This window comes from Drosophila simulans, chromosome X (genome assembly GCF_016746395.2).
Source record: "Drosophila simulans strain w501 chromosome X, Prin_Dsim_3.1, whole genome shotgun sequence".
NCBI lineage: Eukaryota > Metazoa > Arthropoda > Insecta > Diptera > Drosophilidae > Drosophila > Drosophila simulans.
In genome coordinates, this window is record NC_052525.2 from 14,955,533 (window position 1) to 14,979,956 (window position 24,424).

The following is a 24,424-nucleotide window of genomic DNA, read 5'->3' on the forward strand; positions in this document are numbered from 1 at the left end:
TCCCGGCCAAGAAATGAAATGAAACAACATTCTTTTAAGTACATACAATATAAGACTGCTGCCTTGGTTTATTTTTATTACTACACATCTCGCTTAGTAGGTTTGCCTATAACATTTCGATAAACTCTTTGAAATCGTTTGCTAAAACACATGTAGGACACACGTAGGATCCACATACATTTGGTTATGGCCATAATGGTTATGGCTGCTGTTTGTATCTCAGCGTTAACAACATTTAAACATTTCTACACATCGTAAACAGGACTGCTAGACTTCTCATAAATATCATTCGCTCTTTGAGTTCAATGTTTTTTTTTTTTGTCAGTTTCGATTTTGTTTTATAAAAATATACAATTATAAATATAAATATTCATATATATATATATATCATTTGCATATATATATATATATATCATGCTGTATGTACACTTAGAGGTTTCAAAAAGACAAGAAAAAAATGTACGTCTTTTTAGTTTTTTTGTCGCTCAATAAATTAGTAGAAAATACTTATTTTGTTAATATAAAAATACAATAGGGTCCATAGGTTTCGATACACATACACGTTTACATTGCAATATATTTTCACTGATTTTGTTAATTATTTTTTTTGTTTTTTCTAATTTTTTTCGTGGCGGAAATAGAGTTCTGCTTAAGTTTACCATTAGAAACTGGCAATGTTGCATTGCACAAAAGGTGTGTTTGTATAAAAAAATTATACAAAAGGCTATAAAATTATTTTTTCCGGTGTCTTGGGGGTTGGTGTGTGCGTGTGTGTGTGAGTGAGGTGAAAGCTTTTTTTTTGGTGGGTGAGTGTGTGTCTTTGTGTGTGTATGGCAAGCATTTTGGTGCATACTTTTCGGTCCTTTGCTGGGGTTCATTTTATGTAAAAGCGGCATGTTATAATATTACTACATACATTTGTAGATCGTTAAATATAACTGCTTTACTACAAAAAACTTGAAAAAAAAAATTAAGCTACACTGGGAAACCAATTTTCTCGCCATTTCCTCCGATGTAATAGCTAAAAACGGACGACACAATGATCATTTGGTTATGATTCTTCGAAATCCGCCGTAATCCTACATAATCCGATCCCTGCAGACCCCAAAAAACCCCACTTATATGGCAACAGATCTTCGTCTGCGAGACACAATCAGCAATCGTTTAACTTTAGCTACGTACATTTATATACACACATTGATCAACATTGAACAACGGCCAATTCATACAGGTAATATCCATTCGTTGGCTCAAAAAAATTGTTATTTAGTTACTTATATGCATAGTGGGCTAACTCTATGTTACATTGAATCTACATACAATCCACATCTATATTTCGCTACTACCATTTAAAGCCACGTATTTCCATTAGTTTAATTAAGTGTAGTTAGATCTATTTGAAAAAAAAAAACAGTGGTAGAACGGAAAGAAAGCATTTCGTTTCGGTTGTGCAGATGAGTCAACTGGCTAGTACACTTAAACACACACATATTTTGCATATGCCGAATAGTTGATGGTCTGCTTCCGGTTGGATTTCGAATACTCCAATGCTCGTTGGCCATCCCATAAAGACGCAGTTAACAACAATCAATCGATGGATCAATCAATCAACCAATCAATCACTAGCAACTTTAAACCGATTCTATCGTTCCTAACGTTTCTATCTATTCATATTCATTTATATCACAAAAACACGGTTGCTTTTTTTAATTTTCAACCCCCACCCCTTTGGGTAATCCCTCGCCCCGCCCCTCCGATTTTGTATCCCCTGGATCCGGTTTGGTTCTCTGGCCACAGCTCCATACTCTTAGCCACTTGTGGTTGTCGACGGATGGTGTGGTTGTCCGGGAAACTTGCTGCCCTACCGTTAGAGTCATTAAATGCAATTTTGAAACCATTTTTCAAGTGCCTTGCTACCCTGCAATTTTCCTAAGTTTCCACTGGCATTGAGTTGTTGTTGGCTGTTGTTGTTGTGTTGCTGGTGGCAATGTTGTTGTTGTTGTTGCTGCTGTTATGGTTGTTGTTGTTGGTTAGGGTAATGGTGTGGGTGTGGCTGGTGGCTGCGGCGGTGGGTGCCAAGTGGCTGCCACCATTCGCCTGCAGCGATTCCTGTGACTTGAAGAGCGTGGTGGTCTCACTGGAGTGCAAGTCATCGTCCTCCTCCTCCTCCTCCTCGTCATCGTCCTCCGCTTGCTGCTCGCCCTGCACCACATCCTCATCCCGCTCCACGCACTCCTTATTCTTGGTTGGCAACCGTTCAACCTTATCAGCCTCGTCATCATCCGGTGGATTATCTCTTCGTGTCGTGTAGAGGAACACCTCCATGTGATCCTTGCCCTTTACATAGACACTGCCACGTGGCTCGAACTCATAGCGATTGGTGAGGAAGGGCAGGCAATCCTTGCCCACCTGGATGCGATTGGGTAGCCCGGTGGAGTCCATTCTGGAGGCCACATTGACTGCATCGCCCCAAATATCGTAGTACAGCTTGCTAGTACCGATTACTCCCGCCGTCACATCGCCAATGTTCATGCCAATCCGCAGGATGAGATTGAACTCCAACAGATCCTTGTTGAAGGCATCCACCACCTCCTGCATGGCGATTGAGAACTCCATCAGTGTGTGAATATGCTCGTCCCCCGTGCCACGATGCGAGGGATCCAATCCACTGGCCGCCATGAAGGTCGAACCAATTGTCTTGATCTTCTCCACAGCCCGGAATTCTGGACGTGAGAGCAGCTCATCAAAGTCACCAATCAGCTCGTTGAGCACACGCAGGAACTCCTTGCCACCCAGATAACTCTCGTCGTACATCTCATTGAAGTTCACGATCGAGGCAAAGATGATGGCTATGTTGTGATGGTTCTCCGAGTACTTGGCCGTGTTCTTCAGATGCTCAGCCACGTGCTTGGGAATAATGTTGTGGAGCAGCATGTCGGCCTGGTTCTTCATGTTCTGCACCCGGACCTTATCCTGATTGGCCACCGCATTACCGTAGAAGGTCAGCCGATAACCAATCTCAAATTCGCGATTGAGGAACCAGACCAACACCAGGATGAGCAGCAGATCCAGATAGATTTCCACGTGATAGTCCTGGAACCACTTGATCTCCTGGATGAAATTCGACGCCTCCTGATCCTGCTGCTGGTCACTCCGATTGTGACTGTAGACCATCAACTGGGACACTGCAATGCCAATAAAGCAGAGGGCTGCCAAAAAGGCCAGCACATTCCGCACCCAGCAATTCAGCTGTGTGAAATTGCAGAAGTGCACGATGCACACAAAGATCAGGAATCCATAATGGTACTCAAACGCCTCCAGTTGCTCCAAGTCCAGGAGCAGGAAGTTGGCGATGATCAACAGCACTGGCATGGCCATCAGAACGGCCAGGCAAATGTGCCACGGATACCAGCTGGATATGGCCTCGAAGATTCGATCGGCACAGGACTCAAAGTGTGGTGTTCCCCCCGGTGCAGCTCCTCGCTCCTCCCGCTCCAAATCCTCACTAGTCGTCGACTTGGATCTGAATCGATTGCTGACATTGCTCCCGCTTTGCCGGCGACACATTTGCCTTGTGAAGAGGAAGAGGGCGAAAACTTGGATGCCTGTGAAGCAGGAGAACAAGGTCACCCACAGACGGAAGCTCGGCGACACTGTGTTCTGGGTCATCAAAAACAGCGAGACGGAGATGCACAGATAAACCGCAATCCCCACGAATATATCAATGTAGGTATTATAGCGTGGCGTGGCCAAAGTCGGCGGTCCTTCCGTCTCATTTTCCGCTCCAAATCGATGGGCCTTCGAGCGGAAATCGCGTTCCAACTGCCGTGACTTGAAGTACAAACTGAATTTCCGCAACGGCGGTTTCACCAGATAGCTCCTCTGCGACCTGGCATTATCCCGAACGCAACGGATTAGCTGGAGGTCCGATTGCTTGCGCAATTGCTGCAGGCAGGCGGCCAGAGGATCCGCCATTTGCGAGGAGCAGGCGGGCATCAGGAGAGGTGGTGGTGGTTGGACCGCCAGCGGAAGTCCCAGTCCCTGCACCTCTCCCAAATTGGAGATACTGGACGTGGAGCTGGTAAAGTAACCGGAGACCCTGTGCTGACTAATCGCCGTCTGGTTGAGTGCATAGATTTGCTGTTGGATCGAGGATCTGCGCGAGTTGCTTTTGATCCCGGAATCCTTGCGCGAAGTGGCCGATGGGCAGATACTCGACTGGCGGGAGTGCGAGGGCGGAAAGATGCTACCACCTCCACCGGAGTTGCCCGGAGCTGGCAGGCAACAGGGACTCGTGGACGAAGTGCCCGGTTCCAGGCTATTCGGTGTGGGTCTACCGGTTGCCAAGGTGGATGCGCGTGGTCGCGGGAGTGGCGATTGCTCTATCGGTGGCGCTGCCTGGGAGGTGCCAGCTCTTCCTTCGGCCCCAACTCCTGCTGGTCCTGCTGCTCCGTTTACCCCTCCCGTTGACTGGCGGCCACATTGCGATCTATAGCTGCCCGAACGACCGAATGGAGATATATCGCTCCTTGACTGACTGATGTAGGATCGCACATCGATGATGTCATCGTACATGGAGTACTGACCAGGAGAACAGCAACCTCCGCCCCCACTGACTCCCGCCTCCGGCGATCTGAGCACGCTGCTTGCCAGTGCCGTGGATGTAGCTGCATGATGGAGCACCGGACGAGCGGCCGGGATGTCCAGGGTCTGAGTGCGATGGTTGGACTCTACCAAAACGGGCAACTGCTGATAGCCACAACCGTTGCCATTCTGCATCTGGTTGTCCATGAATGCCAAGGTCTCCTCGGGATTCAGTTGATTTTGATGGTGCAGCTCCTCCTTCTCCTTCTCCCGCTCCCGTTCTCGTTCTTTGTCCAGATGACCGGCGGAGGAGCTGCCGCCGCAGCTACTCCTGTTGGTTAAATCCTCAAAACGCTTGAGGAATCGTGGAATTTTCCACACTTTTAGCTTGATCTTCGATCGTGTTTCGGCCGCTGGGGGATTTGCCGGCGGTAGCAACGGTGGACTGACCGGTGGTTGTTCATCAGAGTCCAGACTGCCGGGCAGAGACTTGGTGGTGATGATGATCTTAGGTCGTTCCCGCACCACAATCACCGGTGGAATGCCCGCTGCCGCCGGATGGATGATGCCACGTTCCACATCCCGGTCGCGGCTCTGCGACTTCTTGCGCATCTTCATGCTCAACGAGGTGAGACGCGGTCGCATGGAGAGCACCGGCGAGGGATTCAGCGAGCTGGACAGCTGACCCACCGGCGAGGCCGGAGGAACGTTCGGCTGCACCGCCGACACATTGGTGGCACTCTGGGAAAGGGAGGCGCCATGGGCGCCGGGCAAAAGCAGGGAACTGCCAGTGGCATTCGCAGGCATGCTGGGACTCAGGCTGTTGGTGCGTGTGAAGTCGCGTCTTCTTCCCACCACGAAGTACGTACGATGACCTGATGGATTGACAAACATTAGGGGATTTTGAGAGATGACAAGTCAAAGGGTACACTCACCAAACACCTCCTCGCCCTCCTCCAAGTAGTAGGCATCGCCCAGAAAGCTGGATGTCTCCTGCGAGATGTGCACCTGCTCCGGTTTGCCCGAGGATTCCATTCTGGGATAGGGATAAAGCGGAAGTTAGACAACTGTAATCTTTGGGAGTGATACCCACACGACAACTTACTTATTGGCCAGGCTGACGTCGTTGCTCCACACATCGAACTTCACCCGCCTCGTGCCGACGATCCCGCAGAGAACTGTTCCCGTGTGGACGCCCACTCGCATCTTGACACCCTCGTGGCGCTGGGCATCGAAGCAGCGCATGGCATCAATCATGCCCAGGCCCATTTCCACACAGCAAATGGCGTGATCCGCCCGTGGCTCTGGACAACCGGACACGCAGTAGTAGCAATCGCCCAGCGTGGAGATCTTCTCGCAGCCACTCAGCGAGCAAAGGTCGTCAAAACGCTCGAAGAGATCGTTGAGTATCTCCACCAACTGTTCGGCTGTTTTCGTCGAGGACATGCGAGTGAAGCCAACGATGTCCGCGAATAGGATGCTCACGTTCTCCATGCTGTGCATGTGGAATGGTCGGAACAGGGACTTCACATCGTTGGAGGCACGTGGTCGCATGTAGTGGGATTCCGGTGGCAGTCCACCGGCATCCAGACCCGACGGACCACCCTCATTGAGCAGCATATCGGCCACTTTCGGCGGCATCACCGAGTGTATCATCTTCTCCTTGAGCTGCTTTTCCATCTCCAACTGGCGACGCACGAGGAGATTCTGACCCACCTTCATGAAGGTGCCGCGCATGCGCACCAGATTCATGATCAGCACATGCACGCCCACCAAATGCACACTCAGGTGGGCCATTATCCGCAGTATGAGTATCCTATTGCTGGGATCTCCGTTGGCCTCCATTCCTGATCCTCCAGCTGCTCCACCTCCGCCGTGCATGGGACCTCCATGAATCGCACTGCATCCGATCACCATGTGCGAGACCATCTCGAAGGCAATCGAATAGCTGATCGCCGTACTGGCGCCCAGCCACAAGGGCATCGGTAGAGCCGTGTAGATCAGCAGGACGATCTCCAGGCAGATGGCGAAGTGACCCAGCGGACTAAATGCCCGGCCCGTGTAGGTGAGGAATGCCAATGAGGCGCCGCAGAGTAGCAGCGCAGTTATCGCCGAGGTCACCGTTCGGTGCTCCCTGTACAGGTCCCAATGGGTGAAGCACAACGCCATGATGGTGACCAGCGAGAGCATCGAGAAGGAGCTAGAGATGGGGCGCCAGAAGTCCTCCGATCCGCCATCCACCACGAAGTACAGGCACCACATCAGCGAGCAGAGCAGGATGTACGAGAGGGTGAACCTGGAAGGCAGTGAGCGAATTGAGACGAATAATCATTAGGAACGAGCTCCCAGGAAATAATTGGGATTGTATTTCCGTTCTGATGGTATAATTGCAACCAAAGCTTTGAACTTTGAAGATTAAGCCAGAACTTTTAAGAAGCCAAGGACTTGACCCAACTGGGTGGCCCCAGGGTTTTCCCGTTGGCCAGCGATGGCAAGCACTTCAAGATTCTTACGTTCATCCCATTTAACTTTCGCTTGCAGGCAGGCAGTGCCCCATTCATCCTAATTAACGCCAACTGCAGCGAAAGGAAAGCGGCTGAGAACTGGAGCGGTAAGCGGAGAAAGCGGCTTACTCAACTTACTTGCCCGAGCTGTCACCATGGGAACTTTTGCCAGTGGAACTGCATTCATCACCCACTTGGTTCCGCTCCAGGGAGCAGAGGTCATTGCGGAACTAAACGGGTAATGCTGCCCAGATGACGACCACCACCTGCCCGCTAATCTCCGGCCATTGTTGATGGCTTAGCCAGCTGTTGGGACCAGGAGCTGTCGCCATTGTTTCGAGCAACTTTGGCTGGCAACACCCTTGGTCTCCATCAAAAGTTCCCCAAGTGAAAAAGTGTCAAGAGCAGAGCACTGCGCTTTCCATCTTGGAAAATTCAAATTTCGGACTTGGCAAACATAAAACTTTCCGAGGCTTACATATGCCAAAAGCTGGTTCGAGAAACTTTTCAATTTTAAACTGCTAGTAAATGAAGTAGTGCAAATGGCAACTTCCAGGAATCACAGGTGATTCGAACCCATTTAAGGGTATTGTAAAAACTAACTAAGAACTAACCAGGTAGTGGGTAGCAAACTCATTAGACAGAAAATGCAAATGAAAGTTAATGTCTTCAGTGGATTTTTGAAAAGTTAGCTTCACCCGCAAGCGAACTTAATATATCTGGTTTAAAAATTCCCCAGCTGACAGTACTGGCAGCCAAATCGATTGGTTGTTTGCCTTTTTCTGGTGCCGCACGCGAAACTGCTGCAATTGGCCGCCAAATGGCCCGAAATGGCATTGACCTGCAACTAACCCCAAGCCCCTTAACCCATACCTCTTACCCCGTAACCCATACCCCCCAAGACCCCTTAATTCCGCGGATGCCCCACACCTTCGTCCACCTCTTTGGGTAGGCACACGCCAACGGAGCATTTATGGCGGCAATTTCGCCATCCTGCGCAGTTACCAGCCCCTCCGCCACTAATTCCGGACCCCTGGTACCCTGATCCCGCCCAGAAACCCATGTTCTTTGGCGTCGTGTTGATTGCATGCACGTCCGTGTGTTGGACTCCCCTGCGATTCCATGGAACCGTACACCTGCAAAAGGGTTGGTAAAAAAGGGTCTATCCAGGCGGAAGGCAGTCGTCGGGGTCTTTGGGCTAAATGGAATCTCCGCCAGGTGTCAGCGAACCTGTGACTTTTAAACACATAATTGGATGTGGAAAAGTGGTTTGAAGTGTGTAATAATAAATGCATATTTAATAGGATTTTTCGAGGATTTTTAGGGACACTGAAAGTACCTGCTTTTAAATTATTCGAATAGAATAGATTTGATTTTCCATTTGCCACAATTACTAAAAATAAACTAGTGGGTGCAAACCCAATTAGGAGCCAGCATTTTTTTAGCCATTTATTATTAGCCTCATTTTCTAAAGGTTTTCCATTTTGCACACCATTTTCCACGTATTTATAACGATTTAAACGAAACGATATTTAAATTGTTCCAAATCGTGGAGAATAAATGGCTGTAAAAGCTTTAAACTGACTGTATTCCCCTGGTAGAGTTGGCCTATTTGTTCTTTTGATTGCGCTGGCTGACAGCTCGATTTGCATAGTTGAGTACTTGAGCAGTTGGCTGGGTGGAAGCCACGATGATGGACGGGTTGACCCACTGGCCCCACTTAGATTTAATTCCGTTTTGGATGCCCCACCCCGCTGCGATTTTAATTACAAGAGCGAGGGAAAATCCAAGTCTACTGATAAAAATATTGAAACCCAAAATGAATCATTAAATTTAAGAACACAAATCGTATGAATCTGAATCTGCTTCATCAAGAAGTGGCAACATGTATCTGCATATTTCGAAAGGGGAACATAGATACTTTTACTTTACTTTACTTTAGATACTTATATCCCTCACCTGTATCGCATGCGGACGTGTGGAAAGACGCTGGCCTGGTACTGCTCCTCGAGAACCGGGGAGTCGAACTTGGGATCCAGCCAGGACTTGGCCGCCGCCCGCTCGAATGCCACTGGGAGCATCACGCTGCAGCAGGAGTGCCGCCGGCCCGTCTGGCTCAGATAGGTCTGGATGTGGGGCGCCAAGGCGATCTGGATGTCATCGGTGGAGTTCGCACGGCTATCGTTGACCAGAACGCCCGGCGGCATCGCCCTGGAGCTCACCGACTGGCGGCGCGACTGCAAGTAAAGCAAGAAAAAGGTTTAGTTTGGAAAAAATATATAACATATTTAAATAATACTGCAAGATTTAGTGTATCTAAAGTAAAGGCCCTTTTTCCTAATTTTTAAATTAAATATTATTAATACATCTTAAGTAGCTTATCATTCCTTCTGCCAATAATAAATACTGATATGTACACATCATTAAATTTCAATTTCTAAAAGCAGCATTTTAGCTCTTTGACTTACAGAAGTATAAATGTTTAAACAATAACGCGACTGAAATAGTCCGCAAATCGTGTGGCACAAGAATAAAAGTAAACAAAATTATAATTAATAGCAACAAAGGGGTTGAAATGCGAGGATTAGCGGATTATTCAACGGAGCAACGTAGGCAGCCATTGCGAATGGGCGTGGCGGTGGGTGCGAGGTCAAAGGTCACGGCCAAGGGACCTCAAATCTTTGCCATTTCGCAAATGGGTCAATGGCTTTCCGAGCTATTATTTCCCCAGGCGAATCGCACAAAATTGCACTGAGAATCTAGTTTTGGTTGATTTTATTTCAACTGTATGATGTTATTTTAAAAAACCTTAAACATCAAATAAAAACACTTCTTAACGACATAAAAACTAGTGACGATAGCACCTCAACACCAGAGTTATAATATCAATTTTTGTAACAAAACATGTTTTTTTTTATTAAAAAAATACCATATCCAAAAATGATGTGCACATGCAGTAGTCGGTGCTCTTCGTCACTACGTGGACTGCCGGCCACAGTGATAAATCTCTGATTTATGGCCCCTCGTAAAAATTCCTTTTAAACGCTTTTTAATTTCCTTTGCCTGTAGTATTTCTCATTTTTGATTATCACCAAAAATTGCCGCAGCGCAAGTCACGCGACATCGGCTCTGATTTCTGATTTCCGATTTGTGACTTCTGATATTTGCCAGCTGATTTGCGATTGCTGATTTCTTTCGGCCTTCGATTTCGGGCAATCTTATCGTGAAATGAGCGAAGGTTGTGTGCCCAGAAAGCCCAAAGCCAAAAGAAAGCAGCAGCCCAAATGCAGCCGAAAATCGCTGGCAAAATCAAGGAACAGAGACGTCAATTTCGGGCGCCCAATCGCATCGCGTATACGACCCGTGGGCGACGCTCAAACAAAACGGACAAAGTTGCTAAGTTAATCATAAAAGCATTCACCATACAAAGCGACTTGGCTGTTCATTAAGAAGCCGCTAAAAAGTGGGTCCAAAAATAGAAGTTGGTGGAATAAAAAAAAAAAAAAAATAGATAAGGTGCGCGGAGTAACAAATCTAAAAATGCCCCAAACACAATCTATCATTTCAATAATTTCATAAGCTATTTTAAACATTGTTAACTACTCGTATAAGTGCTAAGTTTTCATTGGCATAACTCTTAAAATAAAACACTTATAGTTAGGATTATATATAAAAAATCAAAATATTCGAATATTGACTACAAAAATGAATAGATGAATAGAGCAGAACAAAGGGGTATTAAAAAGGTTCTGACAAGCTTTTATCATTTGGGTGGGGCTGAGATACAAGATACAAGCGCGAACACAACTTTCTTTCACCTTTTTCCCCTTTGAAGCGACTTTTGGGATAAAGTTAACCAAATCTGTGGGCATATTTTGGGTTTCCTTTGCCCGCTGAATCCTTTTCCTAACCGCCTACCAAAGCAAATATTTAATTTGCAAATTGCTAGCTGACCCTTGAATTGCTCTTAATACTCCACGTTTTTTTTTTTAACATCATTTAGGGATTGCGGTTTTTTAACAAAATGTGTGTTCTAGTTTTCAACTGCTGCCACCTACCGAATAACAATCCACACAATTTCCATGAACGTGAGTAAAACATTGCACATATATTCGAATGGTCGGCAAATGCGCGACAATAGCGTTAAACAATAAACAATTCACTTAGAGTCCCAGCATTTTCGTCGTATTTTCTTCTTTATTTATTGGCAATTGGAAATTCGCCTGCCGCGCTATGCGTACGTTATTCGATTCGATTTGAATGCGGTTTGGATTCGATTTGATGCGATTCGATGCGATGCGATTTGATGCGATTTAATTTGATTCGATTTGTGAGTGAAACGGAAACAGTTAACGAAACAGCAACAAATGGCTTCCAAGCGGAGAAGCGGTGCGGTTCAACGAATTCCGTTGACGCGACGCTGAATGAGAACTGATTTGAATTTTTCGGTGCGACGTTGGGGATTGTGTCGATTGTACCGCCGTCGATCGCCAGCGGTAAAATAGCAAACAGCAAACAGCTGACAGAGGCAGAAGCAGAAGCAGAAGCCGCAGCCACAGCGTTTGGAGAATGCAAAAAGCAGGCAGCTTATCGTCTAGCTGATAAGGCCAGGTGAGCGAGAATTGGCGGCGAGTAACTGAGCAATCGCTCGAATCGCTCGAAATCGAAATCGAAATCGGAGAGCGAAACAGATAGGGATCTACTTGAGATCAGTCCCGTTTCGAATATCGCTTTCAAGTGGCCAAGGACCCACGGCCATAATCTATGAGGTCATATTCAGAGATACCCCCTTTTTGAAGTTGGGCGACATTGTTGTGGGACCCGTAAAATATAACAGAAAAATTTAATATAAATCGCGCTCGGCTATTCCGGCAGTTGGGGCCAGATAAGATAAGGATCGCCCCCAGACACGATTCTTTCTTTGCCATGTGAACTGGCCGGGGGAAATCGCCTTGAACTTCTTCGGCGAGTGCACTCATTACACACTCACTCTTTCGCGCGTTCATTCACTAATTTACACTTGGAAAAATATAGGGGAACTTGCAGGAATTACTTATGCAAATTGTAAAAGATATTTTGGTATTTCATTTGATTTACTTATTACTAACATGTGTATTTGGTCTTGTTTATTATAAGGCCTGTGCAAAATATTTATTATTGCGTCTAAGTTGATCTCATTAGTATGATCATAAGATCAATGTCAACTTCGCAATATATGCCCAGGAATTAACACATTTGATGAAATTATATGCAAATACAGGCAACAGAGGAACAAGTAACTAAGAAATTAGCAATAAATTTATATATATTTTTTGTTTATAAAGTACTGACTTTTTCGAACTTTGAACTGCAAAAACAAAGGTATAAAAGACAGTAATGCCTCCAAAGATGCTTCTGACAACCTACGATCTTGTAGATACATATGTATGTGGCAGATAAGAGATACGAGCGATATGATAAAATGCCAAAAGGCTGACAAAAGCAGATGTCTTGCGAATAATATTTCTCTTCTTTATTATCGTGCACTCAGCCATTCGAGAAATCCTCCTGCTCCTTCAGTTCATGTACATGGTATATATAGATGTATATATAATATAACACATAGTGGCCGACTTAATTTGGCAATTAAGCTGCTGTCCATGGCTGCGAATATTCCTTTGATTGGCTTTCTAGAGTCCTGGCCAGCGTCCCTTTTCTATTTACATTCGATTTAAGGGGCCTTTGTGATGTTGGCTCAGTGGCTTGCATAATGCATTCGGCAATTGGGGACAGGAAATTGGAATTCCGTTGGCAGTCGTCTTGAATTCTTGGCCAACAACCACCACTCACACACAAACTACCACCACCACTAGCACGACAATTCTGCTGGCTGCAAATCAAATTCCAAATATTTGTTTAATTAAACTCTCTTGGCAGCCGCATCAATTCGCCTGGCAAACGACAACAAAAGCGGCAAACTGTTAAGAAGTTTTTGAATATTAATTAGCAGAAAAGCCAACGGCAGAGGCGAAAGCCAAGTAGCAGCCATGTTGGCTGCCACTTATCAGTAAACTGATAAATTTACGCCGGATTTTTCAGTACGGCGATTCGCAGGCGAAGGCGGCCGCGGCGAAGGGGCGTGGCACGGATATACCTAGGAAGTTACCAGCGATAAATCGATCTGTTTTGCAGGTGGATAAAGGGGTATGCTCATATCAAATTGCAGACGCTCGTTGATTAGTGGTAAAATAATATGACTAAGGCTGCTATTTTAATCTATAGAACGCAGAAAAACATTTTATTGGTATTATATATATATTTAAAACATAATATAATATCAGTAGAAGCTACAAATATTAGTTCAGTTACTTTAAAATCACATAAACAACTTTCAAGAACAATTTTAGTAATTTCGGTTGACCATTCCAATTCAGTTCGAAATAAAGTGCGCAGTCTGAACTTTAAATTTGGAACTTTAAATTTGGCAGAAAATGAAGAAACCCCATTATTGAGTTACTATGAAATCTTAACAACATTTGAGAAAAAATTGCAGTTGACCGAAGCATATTGAAATTCAATCACAGCCGATGGCCAATTTGTGTGGATCGATTGCGTTGTGGTTAGCACTCTTTGCAAGGAGCTCGTCTCGTGGACCAGTGGTTAGTTGCACCAGGAGCGCTTTTCGGTCCTAGCCCAATCAACTTAACCCCCTTAGCACCCTTAACCCCTTGCTGCCCGTTGGGCATACAAAGGAATGGCGGGCCAGCAATGAGTGTCCAACAAAGTCATGCCATAGCCCGGTGCTCCGTGCTCCGTGGCCAGTGGATGGTGTCATGTCCATGTTGCATTCCAAAATATGATTAACTGTCAAAACAGGGCGGTGTCCAGCCAAGGGGGGCGTGGCATGGGTCGGGTCATGTGGAGAGCAGGTCCTTGGTTGCAGTGCGGTTTTCCATGTGGCTGAAGTGAATGCACTTGTGGTCCCTGTGCTGCACATGCCACGCCCACCACACAGCAGCCCACTGCATCCCACTGCATCCCCCTGCATCACCCTGCATCCCCCTGCATCCCGACGAGCCAACAAACTCACTCAAAGTGTAAATAAGCACTTAAATTTTTAATGAATACACATGAAGCTGGAACCGAAAACGGGCAAGTGTTCCTGCGAATATCCTGCACGCCATGGATGCAATGGATATGGGGGCGAAAGGATATGTGTTTAGTGGAATGGCGTCGCCAAAATGCAATCAAAGCGAATGCACTAAACTTGGGCCCGCAAAAAGTTGCAAGAGGATAACGAGGCGCTTACTTTAAATAAGCCGCATCCATTTTGATTTTGGTCATTAGTTTTAACACACCCAAGGAAATGGTCAATCAAATGGGTAATTCATCTGGGAAATAATCAACATACGTTGCCAAAGTTGGCGACTATAGTATTTACGATTTGTAGTTTCGAGCATTTTAGTTTAGTTTCAGTTTTTTCTTTCTGTGCATGCCACTTACACGCAGCAGAAAGAAAGTGAACGTTTGGATGGCCAACTGAAATATGCATGAGTAGGTTTTTGCGAGCCCCAAAAACCTGGACCTCGCAAGATTTTCCGTTTGCCCGCATTCGAAATGCACAAAGGACATTCCAAGGATGGGCACGAAGGATTCGAAGGGCGGTGGGTGGTGGGTGGTGGTGGTAAACAATAACTGAAAATGCGATTATAACAAAGCGGCCTACACAAGGACAACAACGAAAGATGTACGAAAAAGATGAGGGCAGACATGCGAACGGAAAAGGCATGTATAATGCATAAACTGGAATATAATCGAGTCATATATGTATATATATATATATATATATATGGCATATGCTTATATAAAGAAGCACTCGCACTTAAGCCGAAAATCCGTTGGCAACAATTGTGCGGGGAATCCCCAACCGCCTGCCACCCCCCTGAATGCCAAATGAAAAGGCCTGCGCAACAGCATTGCAAAAAAAGGGGGGGAGGGGGGGCGGATTCCCCAACCTTCGACCCTTCGCCATCAAGTCAATAAACAGTGACAAAACGTAGAGTGTGCCAAGTTCAGCATATGTAAGTGTGCTCTGCGAACGTGGGATGCAGGATATACAGTTTTGTTCGAAAGGAATTGTAGTCCTTGATGGCCAAGACTAGTTGTGTTTAGATAGTTAAAACCAGCTATGCTTTTGTACTATATATTCCCTACAGTAGACCTAATCATGTGCCCCAGCATGTGACTTGCTGCTTTCGAGAATTGGACTCAAATGAAATGAAAATAAAATGAAAACAGTGGAAATATATCGCACACATTGAGGCTGAGTTACAGGCACCGACAATTACTCGCGCGAATTTGCTGCACTTGTGTGTGTGTGAGTGTGCGAGTGTGTGTGAGTGTGTGTAATAAGCTGAGAGCGAAAAAATCAATTTAGAAAGACATTGCCAAGGATAATGAGCAGCGCCAAGGAAGCGCCGCAGCTCTGTCGGGGAAGTTGGGAATTCCGGAGACAGACGGTGCCTGCCATCGGAATGAGATTGTAACTGGGATTGGGAATGGGAATCGCAATCGGAATCGAAATCGCAATCATCATAGGCCCAATCACCATCATCGCCAGCCAATGCCGTGCGGCCTGGGCCAAGGATTTCGCCATCACAAATCGCGCACTCAAGGGAGCTCTCAATCGGAATTGCCGAGGTCCTTTTCGCATAAGTATAAATTCCAATAAAACGCTAACATTTTCCGCTCCGCTCCGCACACATGATGACGTACTCCGTGCAGTGGCATTTACGTGGAATAAGTGCCCTAATTGCGGCAAATAAAACTGTTCCTGATAAGATCGAAGCTACTGGAGCTGGAACTCAAGACTCGAACTCAATAATCCGATAAGCATGCATTATGGTAATGGTCTTAGTACCTTCTCAAGGATAATTCAAGTATTCAGCAGAGAAAAGGATTTTAAAAATTGATTGATAATTGATAAGGAAGAAAGGAAAATTATAGACTTTAAATAAGATTATTGCAAATATTTCCCCAGAATCTGCTTAAGCATTGATTGATTAACTTCTTAGTGGGAACTCGTCGTCGTTCATTTTCTTTGTGCTCGCGGAAAGTTTTCAACTGATAATTGGTTTCAATGAAGCGTTATTTCAAAGACGGAAAAGTTCTGTCTATATATAAACTGGTATATATGCATTGGAAAAAGAAGCTTATACATATATGTATATATATAAGCGAACTGTTCAGTTGGCATGAGCATGAGATTATGGCATTTCCGACTAAAGTCAACAGCACTTCCGCCGCTTCACGCTTCACTACACTCAAAGTCGTGGCTCTTTTCCGCTGCAGTTTCCCAGGGAAAGTCCACCCCCCATCCCCCCTTCTCCTCCATTTCCCGATTTTCCTTTCTTCGATTTATACCCAGCACATTTTCCGCACACGTTGTCATCAAATTGTTGTGCAGCTTTACGTCCGTTTTGATGTTCCATCTTCCATTTTTATTTTAGATATAATGCACTTTGCACCTGCCACGCCCACTCGCATCACGTCGCCCCTCATTGCAGGTGACACGTTTGCTGCAGCGAAAATAGTTTTTTGCTTCTCACAACAACCACTTGAAATACCCTTTGAAAAACAGATTTAGATGGGCGTTTTTTGTAATCAATTTAGACGATTTCCAAATTACAATAAACTTTAATTCTTTTTTTACTTAATTAATGAATATCATTAAACTCAGTACCTAAATCCCCCGTTTTCCAGGGTATTCTATAAACGCAGCACGCAGCTAACACTTTTTTCCATTATGAAGTTAACTGTATTTGGGGTTTTTGCGGATCCTTTGAGAGGCCATTACTTTAAGTGCAAAGTGGCGTCAATTAGCGCCACATTCGCTGGCAAAAAATCAAAAAATTCCCGAGGTAATGCTGGCAGGTCCCTTTTAATGCATATGCAAATAAATACGTGTACTTATGTGCATGTGCTTGCATTTGTTATTCGTATGATGCGCTCGAATATCCTTTGATTAAAACAGAACATTGCATGACATTTGCTTTAAGCACGATGACGAGGAGATTCAGGGGGGGAATGGCGGGCGGGATAACAAGCTGCTTCCTCGGCCAAATGTTTGGCAGGCCCAGGGAAGCGGGAAACGGAAAATGGGAAATGGGACATGGGAAAAGCCCTCGACAGAAACACGCAAATGCATTCATGTGGATGCCGCCACCAGCAGACTGACAGGCAATCTAGATGACACAAAGCGGAGGTGCTGCAAGGTTTAATTGTGGTGCCAGTCCAAGATTGGGAAAGCAGTCATATAGCTACTGAAAACTACTTACTATGCCATTATATCGGGGTAAATAAATCTTTCTATCAAGGACCAGAACTTCTACTGTGCTAAACTGAAAACTGAAACCATTGCCCGCATTGTTGGCCAACATATCAAGCATACGCCACGTGGGTCCCCAGTCAATGTGACACTCCTCCAACTGAAACTAAAACCGAAAACTGTAGCTGACGACCGAAAATGAACGTGATGATGCTGCGGATCAGGTGCCATTTCGATTGTTCTCGCAAATCCCCATTGGTGCCCTATACATATACGCCAATATTACGCATACGCCATGTTGAACGTCACTGCATGAAATGCAAACTGATGCCTGCAGATTGAGCTGTCTCTGCGCCATTTTTGTAATAATTTTTCAATCTAATTACCATTGTGAATAGCAAGCAACTTAGCTGAGAAATGAATGAATTTGCGAGCGAAAATATCATAGTAATGTGCTATTTGCTAGCTTCACAGAGTTTTGCTTCTTGATATCAAACATACGCCACGTTGTGCGTCAATGGGATGCAAATGGACTGCTAGCAGCCAGATTTTTCTGCCTCACTGTGGAATCTGCGGCTCAACCCATATACGATCTCTGGATCACTCCGTTTATCCACCTGATGACGTCTCTGCAAGGCGTCTGGCAAAAGTGGTGACAGCGTTGGCAGTCTTATCAGCGCAATGGCCAAAAAAAAAAAAGTTTAAGTTAAATGTGTGACAAGGCAAGCTGGAAAACAAGGGGATGGGGGGTTGGATACCGAAGGGGGAAGGACCGGCATGGGGACAAACAAATTGACGAACAAACGAGAATTGTTGACGGTGGCGAGATAAGCGATAAGATCTTCACTTCAAGCTGGCTGCTGTGACAGATTGAGACAGATATGTAAGAAGCAGAATGCTGCCAAGCAGCTGCACAGTGAAAAAAAAGGGGTGTAGTTAAAAGCATAAATTAAATGGAATTATAAATAACGTGGTAAGTATGGTCAATATTACATTTAAGTGCTTAAATAACTCTCCAAATAAAAAATGTATATTTACCATACTATTTCTTGTTGAAATGTTGTTCGAATTACTGTTTATTTTTTTCAGTGCATTGGTACAGCGCATTTTATATGTCTTTGTGTGCTGCTGAGACGATGTCTGATAATGAAAGTACTGAGTCCCCCGACAACGCTCGCCAAATATTTGAATTGCTTGGGATTGCAGCAATTGTCGCTGGCAGACAGCAGAAATTGTAGCGAATAAGAAAGCAAAAGTTGTGGCAAATCGAATGTTGAATCTAAGCAGAAACATCTTGAAAAGCATGTAACTTAAATGGTATGTTTAAGTTAACTATATGCAATTGAAATATGTGAAATATTTATGATATCCTTCTTTACTTTAAGAACTGAAACCAACACACTCTATGCCGACTCACTGGCGTGTAAAATAAATAAATGCACAAATGACCACATGTCCCATTTGTGCAGCTGCGATAATGTCCGAAATGCAGAATCACTGGATTACCCACCCGATGAGATAATGCGACAATACTCTGGACCAGCACAGCTCACCACCTGTCAGAGTTCGCTGCTCACTTCGCAGTCGCTTTGCTGACACGTCACTCAGAGGAATTCTTTCGAAAAAGGGGTTTTTAAACCCCCTTAATCCCCCTTTGCTTGCAGTAAAATGCGCTCATTTGCAAATGCGTTCACTGAATGCGATTGGTTATTTTTCCATGATTTTCGACTCTGTTTGGCCAGGCGTAATATAATTGTGTGCATGACCTTGCACCCGCTTCTCACCTGCCACCCAGCTGACGCCACCCCTCCCCTTGCGACGCCCACCACCAGCTGGCACTCCCCTTCAGTGTTAGGCAAACATCAACAAATTTATGACACTGTCGAGCAAACACAAAAATACAAAGAACAAAAAAAGTACAGGTGAGCGAGAGTGCTTCGGTTTTTTGTTTTTTTTTTTTGTTTTTTGCCTCTTCTTCTTTCGGAACAGCGCATGTGGAAAATTTTGACTTTGTTTGTCCCGATTCGTACCGCCCATCCAACCCACCCAGCCGCCCAACTCTCGAGATGATCCCCACAGATTCCCCCGCCCGCCGGTTAAACACTTTGAATGACTTTATCGCGTTTTTATCGCTGCACCATTTACCTGCCCTTGTCTTTGGTGCACTGAGAGAAAGAAATGAGCAAAGCTACGAATTCATAAAAAAAAAGTCATAAAAGTCACATTTGCTTATAATTGAAAGCAAACTGAATGTTTCATCAAAACATATATATTATATCATTAAAGTTTATATTGATTGCAATCCATATTTTTTCAGTTTCAAACCTTTACAGTTTTTATTGCTTTTATGGCTGGGAAAGCTGCACAATTTTTTCTCAGTGGACTTGTTCTCATTCCCGTTTCTGCTGTTGCCATTATTATTTTATGAGAATTGCTCTCGGCCTGACAGATTTATGTGGCAAAGGTCCCTGGCCCCCACTTGTCACCGGTTGCCCCTCCAGGCAACTCACAACTCACAACTCATAACCCCGCCTAAATGCTGCTTAAATTCTATTAAATCGCTGGCTCACTTCGCAGTGGCTTGAAAATTCAGGGTACGCGTTGTCGTGCCAAGTTTGTCACGTAGCCGCAACGTGGGCACCCAAGATTCACTCCACGCCCCGGCCCACTGCCCACCATTCCCTTTGTCATCGCAGGGAATCGGAATGCAGGAGTACTCCTCCAGTTCTAATGAGGCAGCTCCTTTGGATGGTCTGTTGGCTAGGTGGTTAGTTGGTTAGCTGGTCAGTTGGTCACTTGGTCAGATGGTCAGCAAACACTCGGGGAGATTGCGTGCCGCAGAACTTAATTGATTGCCCAAAGGTCGGCAACTGGCATCCCAGAAATCCCATCCCATTCCACTGCCCGCCAGGAGAACGATGAAGTGCCGAGATGGAATAGCTTCCCAGTTTGGAATGCCGTTCTACGGGGTGAAAGAAATATCCCATCTTTAATATAAATGCACTTGTTAATTGAAATATTCGTAGCCAATTTCGCACATTCTTCAGCCTTTCTAGCTGGAAAATAATTCCATTTTAATTTGTTGCATTTGCTAATTGACAAAAGGTAAATCATGGCCATCATTACTCGATATTGTACATTGAGCGAAAAGTTTATCAATCGCCTCCCCCATTCATAACAATAAACAATTGATAGCGATATAAGATAGCTAATTAGCAATATAAACTTGTCTTACAGAGCAGCAAGTTTATCAATATTGTTAATCGGTTGCATATGCAAAGGAAATTATCTTGATTGCACAATGCTCATCAATGATATTGATAAAGCGCATATACAATCATATATCATGCACATGTGGAAAGTGATTTTAATCTTATCATGCAGTATATTAAACATTAAATAAAAAACTTAAAGAAAAAATGACCATCTGCTGTGAAATATACATTTTGATTGTTGGCTATTACCTAACGTTTTCAGCTTCAGTTTTCCCGATAGTTTCCTCGATGTAACCCCCATAATTTCCATTCACCAGCTGGCGGATAAACCCTTTTTGGGCCTTTAATTTTCACACAGCTGCCGAGGAATACATTACATTCTGCACCAGATGCTGCTAATTTCAATTGGAGTGGACTCCAGACTAGGATTCGATTTTGGTTTCTTAGAAATGCGAGAAGAAACCGAAATTCATGTTAGCTGAGTGCATTTGTATGCTGATAATATATCAAAGCACATTTTACTTCAATACAGATAGCCGCGGCAAAGAAACAAACTAATTTTCTATTGAGTAACAAACAACAAACAAATGCGAGGCGGCATAAAGAAGTTTAAGGGGGGGCAAACAAATCGAAATAGTACTTTATATGTGAAGCAGCTACAGCTACAGTAGTGATTCAGTAAGTTGAACGAATAGCCGTAACCAAAAAACGAAGTATATAAATATAGGGGATAAGTATCAGTAGTCCAAAGGGCTATGTATATATCTAGTGTTTTTCCATGGCCTTCTGTCAAGGCTTCACTGTGCTCCTTGTGTGGGCGGTATATTAACCACACACAATGCCCATAAAAATCCGATGCCCATAGGTTGGCCAGCAAGACGAGATGCGATGTGGGATGAGAGACGAGATGGGCCCACGGAGATGGATGATGAGGCGAAGGTGGCGAGGAGATGCTGGACAACCGCAGAAGGCAAATTGAAAATAATGTATCCCGGCCAGCGAAATAGGAGTGGCACAAGGATGTGCCAGGACAGAATCAGGCCGAGCAACAGGAGCGGGAGCGCAAAAAGAGCCAACAAGGAGCTGGAGCCAACACGAGGAGGAGCTGCAGCCATCATCCGTCGGCCACTTGAGATTGTTGCTAATTTAATTGGATTTATTTGCTGCGTGCTTGAAATTTATGATAAGGCCGGCCGGGCCAACGGATGACAGCGGACTGCCGCGGATGCCACGGGCGGCCTCCTTATCTCTGGCAAATCGCCGAAGGCCCTCGAATGGGATATCCAGATTGGGGTTTATGTCCCCGAGGGAGGGAAGCCAAGTGGGCGGCGCCACCTAAATTGAATTTTCGGCCGGCGGATAAAAGTTCCCAGGAAACAACGAACAAATATTGATGGCTTGGCTATGAATGTGCTGGGTTTAACCATTTCCAAGGGAGTTCTTCCAATATGAAGCTATTTAGAATAAATAAATCATATAAATATTGCATTAGATAGTTTCGTTGGATATTTCTTTTATCAATGCAAGCTAAAAATTCTTATAGATACTTTCATATGATTTAAAATGGATTTCTTTTAGTATATACAATTTAATAGATACTCTTGATACTGTTTAAAGAACGCCAACATATGTTGGTAAAGGATTACTGCCAGGAGCAGAAGGAACTCACTTTTAGCAGGCTAAAATGTGGGCGGTGGGTGGCTTTCGCAGGATTGGGGATTACGAGGCTGGTGGGAAGATGGGAAGGATGCACACCACTTGGCATGGCATTCCTTTGGCTGCTCGCATATTGCAAATGACGTTCGACAAATCCCCGCTGGTGGCAGCTGCAGGTCATGTCTCGCCCACAAAGAGCCCCGCCCACAATTCGCCACCCACCAGCCTCATTTCAGACATTTTTGATGAGTTGCAAAGGCGGCTGACGTAATGGCGCCACCCTCTTATCAGCCCCAACCCGAGTTTATTTTTATCGCACTGCTGCTGATTATGAAATTCTTTTGGCAAAGGCTCTGTGGGGCAGGCCCAAGTGCCAAAGGTTATAGGTGAAATGCAAAACAAATGCAACAGGGGGTGCGGGGTGACAGACCAACAATGCTAAGCAATCTGTCAAAGGTGTCAAAGCCAAATTGGGCCGCCACAGCAAATGAGGCAGCAATAATTTTTCGACAATTGTTTGCTTTACAATCCCTGGCAGCTGTCACGCTTCATTTGACAACAAAAGTCGAAGGGGAAGGAAGACGCAAACATTCCGCAGGCCACGGACAATAGATTATCAAAGCTATTGACGAGTTTTCAATACATTTAAAACGCTCCCTTAAGCACAGAAAATCCTTAAAGAATCTGTAGAGCCATGTTGGAAAGTTGCCTGCTATTATATTTTATGATTTATATCATGTATGTGCAAGTTGTAAATAATTTTGGAACATCAGAGCACATTTTTGGCTATCACCGCATATACGAAATTAATAACCTTTGCCAACTTTTTGGCCAAAGTGTGCTTTTCTCGGCGAAGTGTGCCATCAGCTTTGCTGTCACACCTGGCGTATGCGTATTTATTTGCCATATGTGCGCATTTTAACAGGGCACTTTGCGTTCCTCTGCCACTGCGAAGCTTTTCCACTTGTCGCTGGAAGTTTATAGCTCATTATGGGGCTTAATTGTCGCCAAAAGGACGCAGAATCCGGGCGGAGAGCTGGTAACGCAAGACCGAGAGAGACGGAGATGCGGCGACAGACTTGGACCTGGGCGAAACTTTTAATTGGAAAACTTTCTGCATACGCACAGATAAACGCGTCTCAACGCGACAGCTCAAGCGGCCAGGACACTTGCCAACCCATTCCATCCGGCACATCCCACATCTCGCATACCGCATCCCGCATTCCGCATCCTGCCTCCTCCCTCATCTCCTCATATGCAAATGCATGCAAATCAGGATACAAACGGCTTAGTCCTGCCCGCGACACTGCGACATTGCCATAAATGTTTTATGTTAATTTCGACAGCTGCTGCGAGTGCAAAGGCGTCGCTGGCTTCCCCATAATGATGCGGAATGATCGGATTGCTTAAAGGGCCGCAGGTCGAAGGACGAGGGCGAAGGCAGATGCTTGGTGACCGATGAAACAGCTGGCAAGCAGGACCTTTGCCTAGATAACGTCCTTAAGTCAGTTTACGTGGAAAATTCTGGACACCAGACATTCTTACTTCCAAAGAACACCTCCTAAATACAAAACAAGGATATCACATATTTGTAAAAGGGCGCAAATCAATCGAAAATGCCTATAAATTGCCCATTTCTCATTAACTACAACCGATTAACGCTGCCTCCCAGTATCAGATGTCACTTAAGTGGGCCAATGTCCCCCTGCTGACCTTTCGGATTGCGGTTCAATGAAGGTTATGCCGATTGGAGATTACAAGAGTGGCTGTAAATGTGGGGTGTTGCGGTGCACCACCTCTCATTATGACCTTGGCCCCGCCTTGACCCCCGATTGCGGCCTCCACGAGACGTCAAAGTCATGAATTCGCAGCCAGAATCGAATATCCTCAGCCCACAAGAGGACCTGTGCTCGTTGACTTAACATTAGACCCACTGATTGGATTTGGAAATAGGTGATTGTGCTACTTCTGCTACCAATTTGTACATATCTCGTTGCTCGGTTGTGCTTGGGATAATCTCATACCTCAAACGATATAGCATTTTCCAAAAGATGTGTTATACTTAGCAGTTAGCAGACAAGTTATAGCCAAAACAGCCAACTTGAAAATTGGGTTTTTTGCCGAAAAAAGTTTTCCAGATTTTTTGTGAAAAAAATTAT

The 24,424-nt window shown here is 45.1% G+C and overlaps 1 protein-coding gene and 1 long non-coding RNA gene across 3 annotated transcripts in view; one reads left to right on the top strand and one right to left on the bottom strand.

Moving 5' to 3' along the window:
• Positions 1-32: 32 nt before the first annotated feature.
• LOC27207566 (adenylate cyclase type 9) overlaps positions 33-24,424 on the bottom strand; it is a 43,490-nt gene continuing 19,098 nt past the window's right edge. Inside the window, exons 1-5 of one of the 2 annotated variants that reach the window (XM_039297645.2) lie at positions 11,147-11,464; positions 9,048-9,325; positions 5,690-6,880; positions 5,520-5,620; positions 33-5,459 (exon numbers count right to left, since the gene is read on the bottom strand). In XM_039297645.2, coding sequence (XP_039153579.1) covers positions 1,930-5,459; positions 5,520-5,620; positions 5,690-6,880; positions 9,048-9,295 — 5,070 coding nt within the window. In that variant the 5' untranslated portion in view covers positions 9,296-9,325; positions 11,147-11,464 and the 3' untranslated portion in view covers positions 33-1,929. Of the gene's footprint in view, positions 5,460-5,519; positions 5,621-5,689; positions 6,881-9,047; positions 9,326-11,146; positions 11,465-24,424 lie in introns of those variants that run through there. The other variant, XM_039297644.2, reaches the window with a different exon arrangement.
• LOC27207719 lies at positions 11,463-19,011 on the top strand. Its single transcript, XR_001600528.3, has 3 exons — positions 11,463-11,699; positions 18,484-18,711; positions 18,780-19,011. It is a non-coding gene; the product is annotated as an uncharacterized LOC27207719 (long non-coding RNA).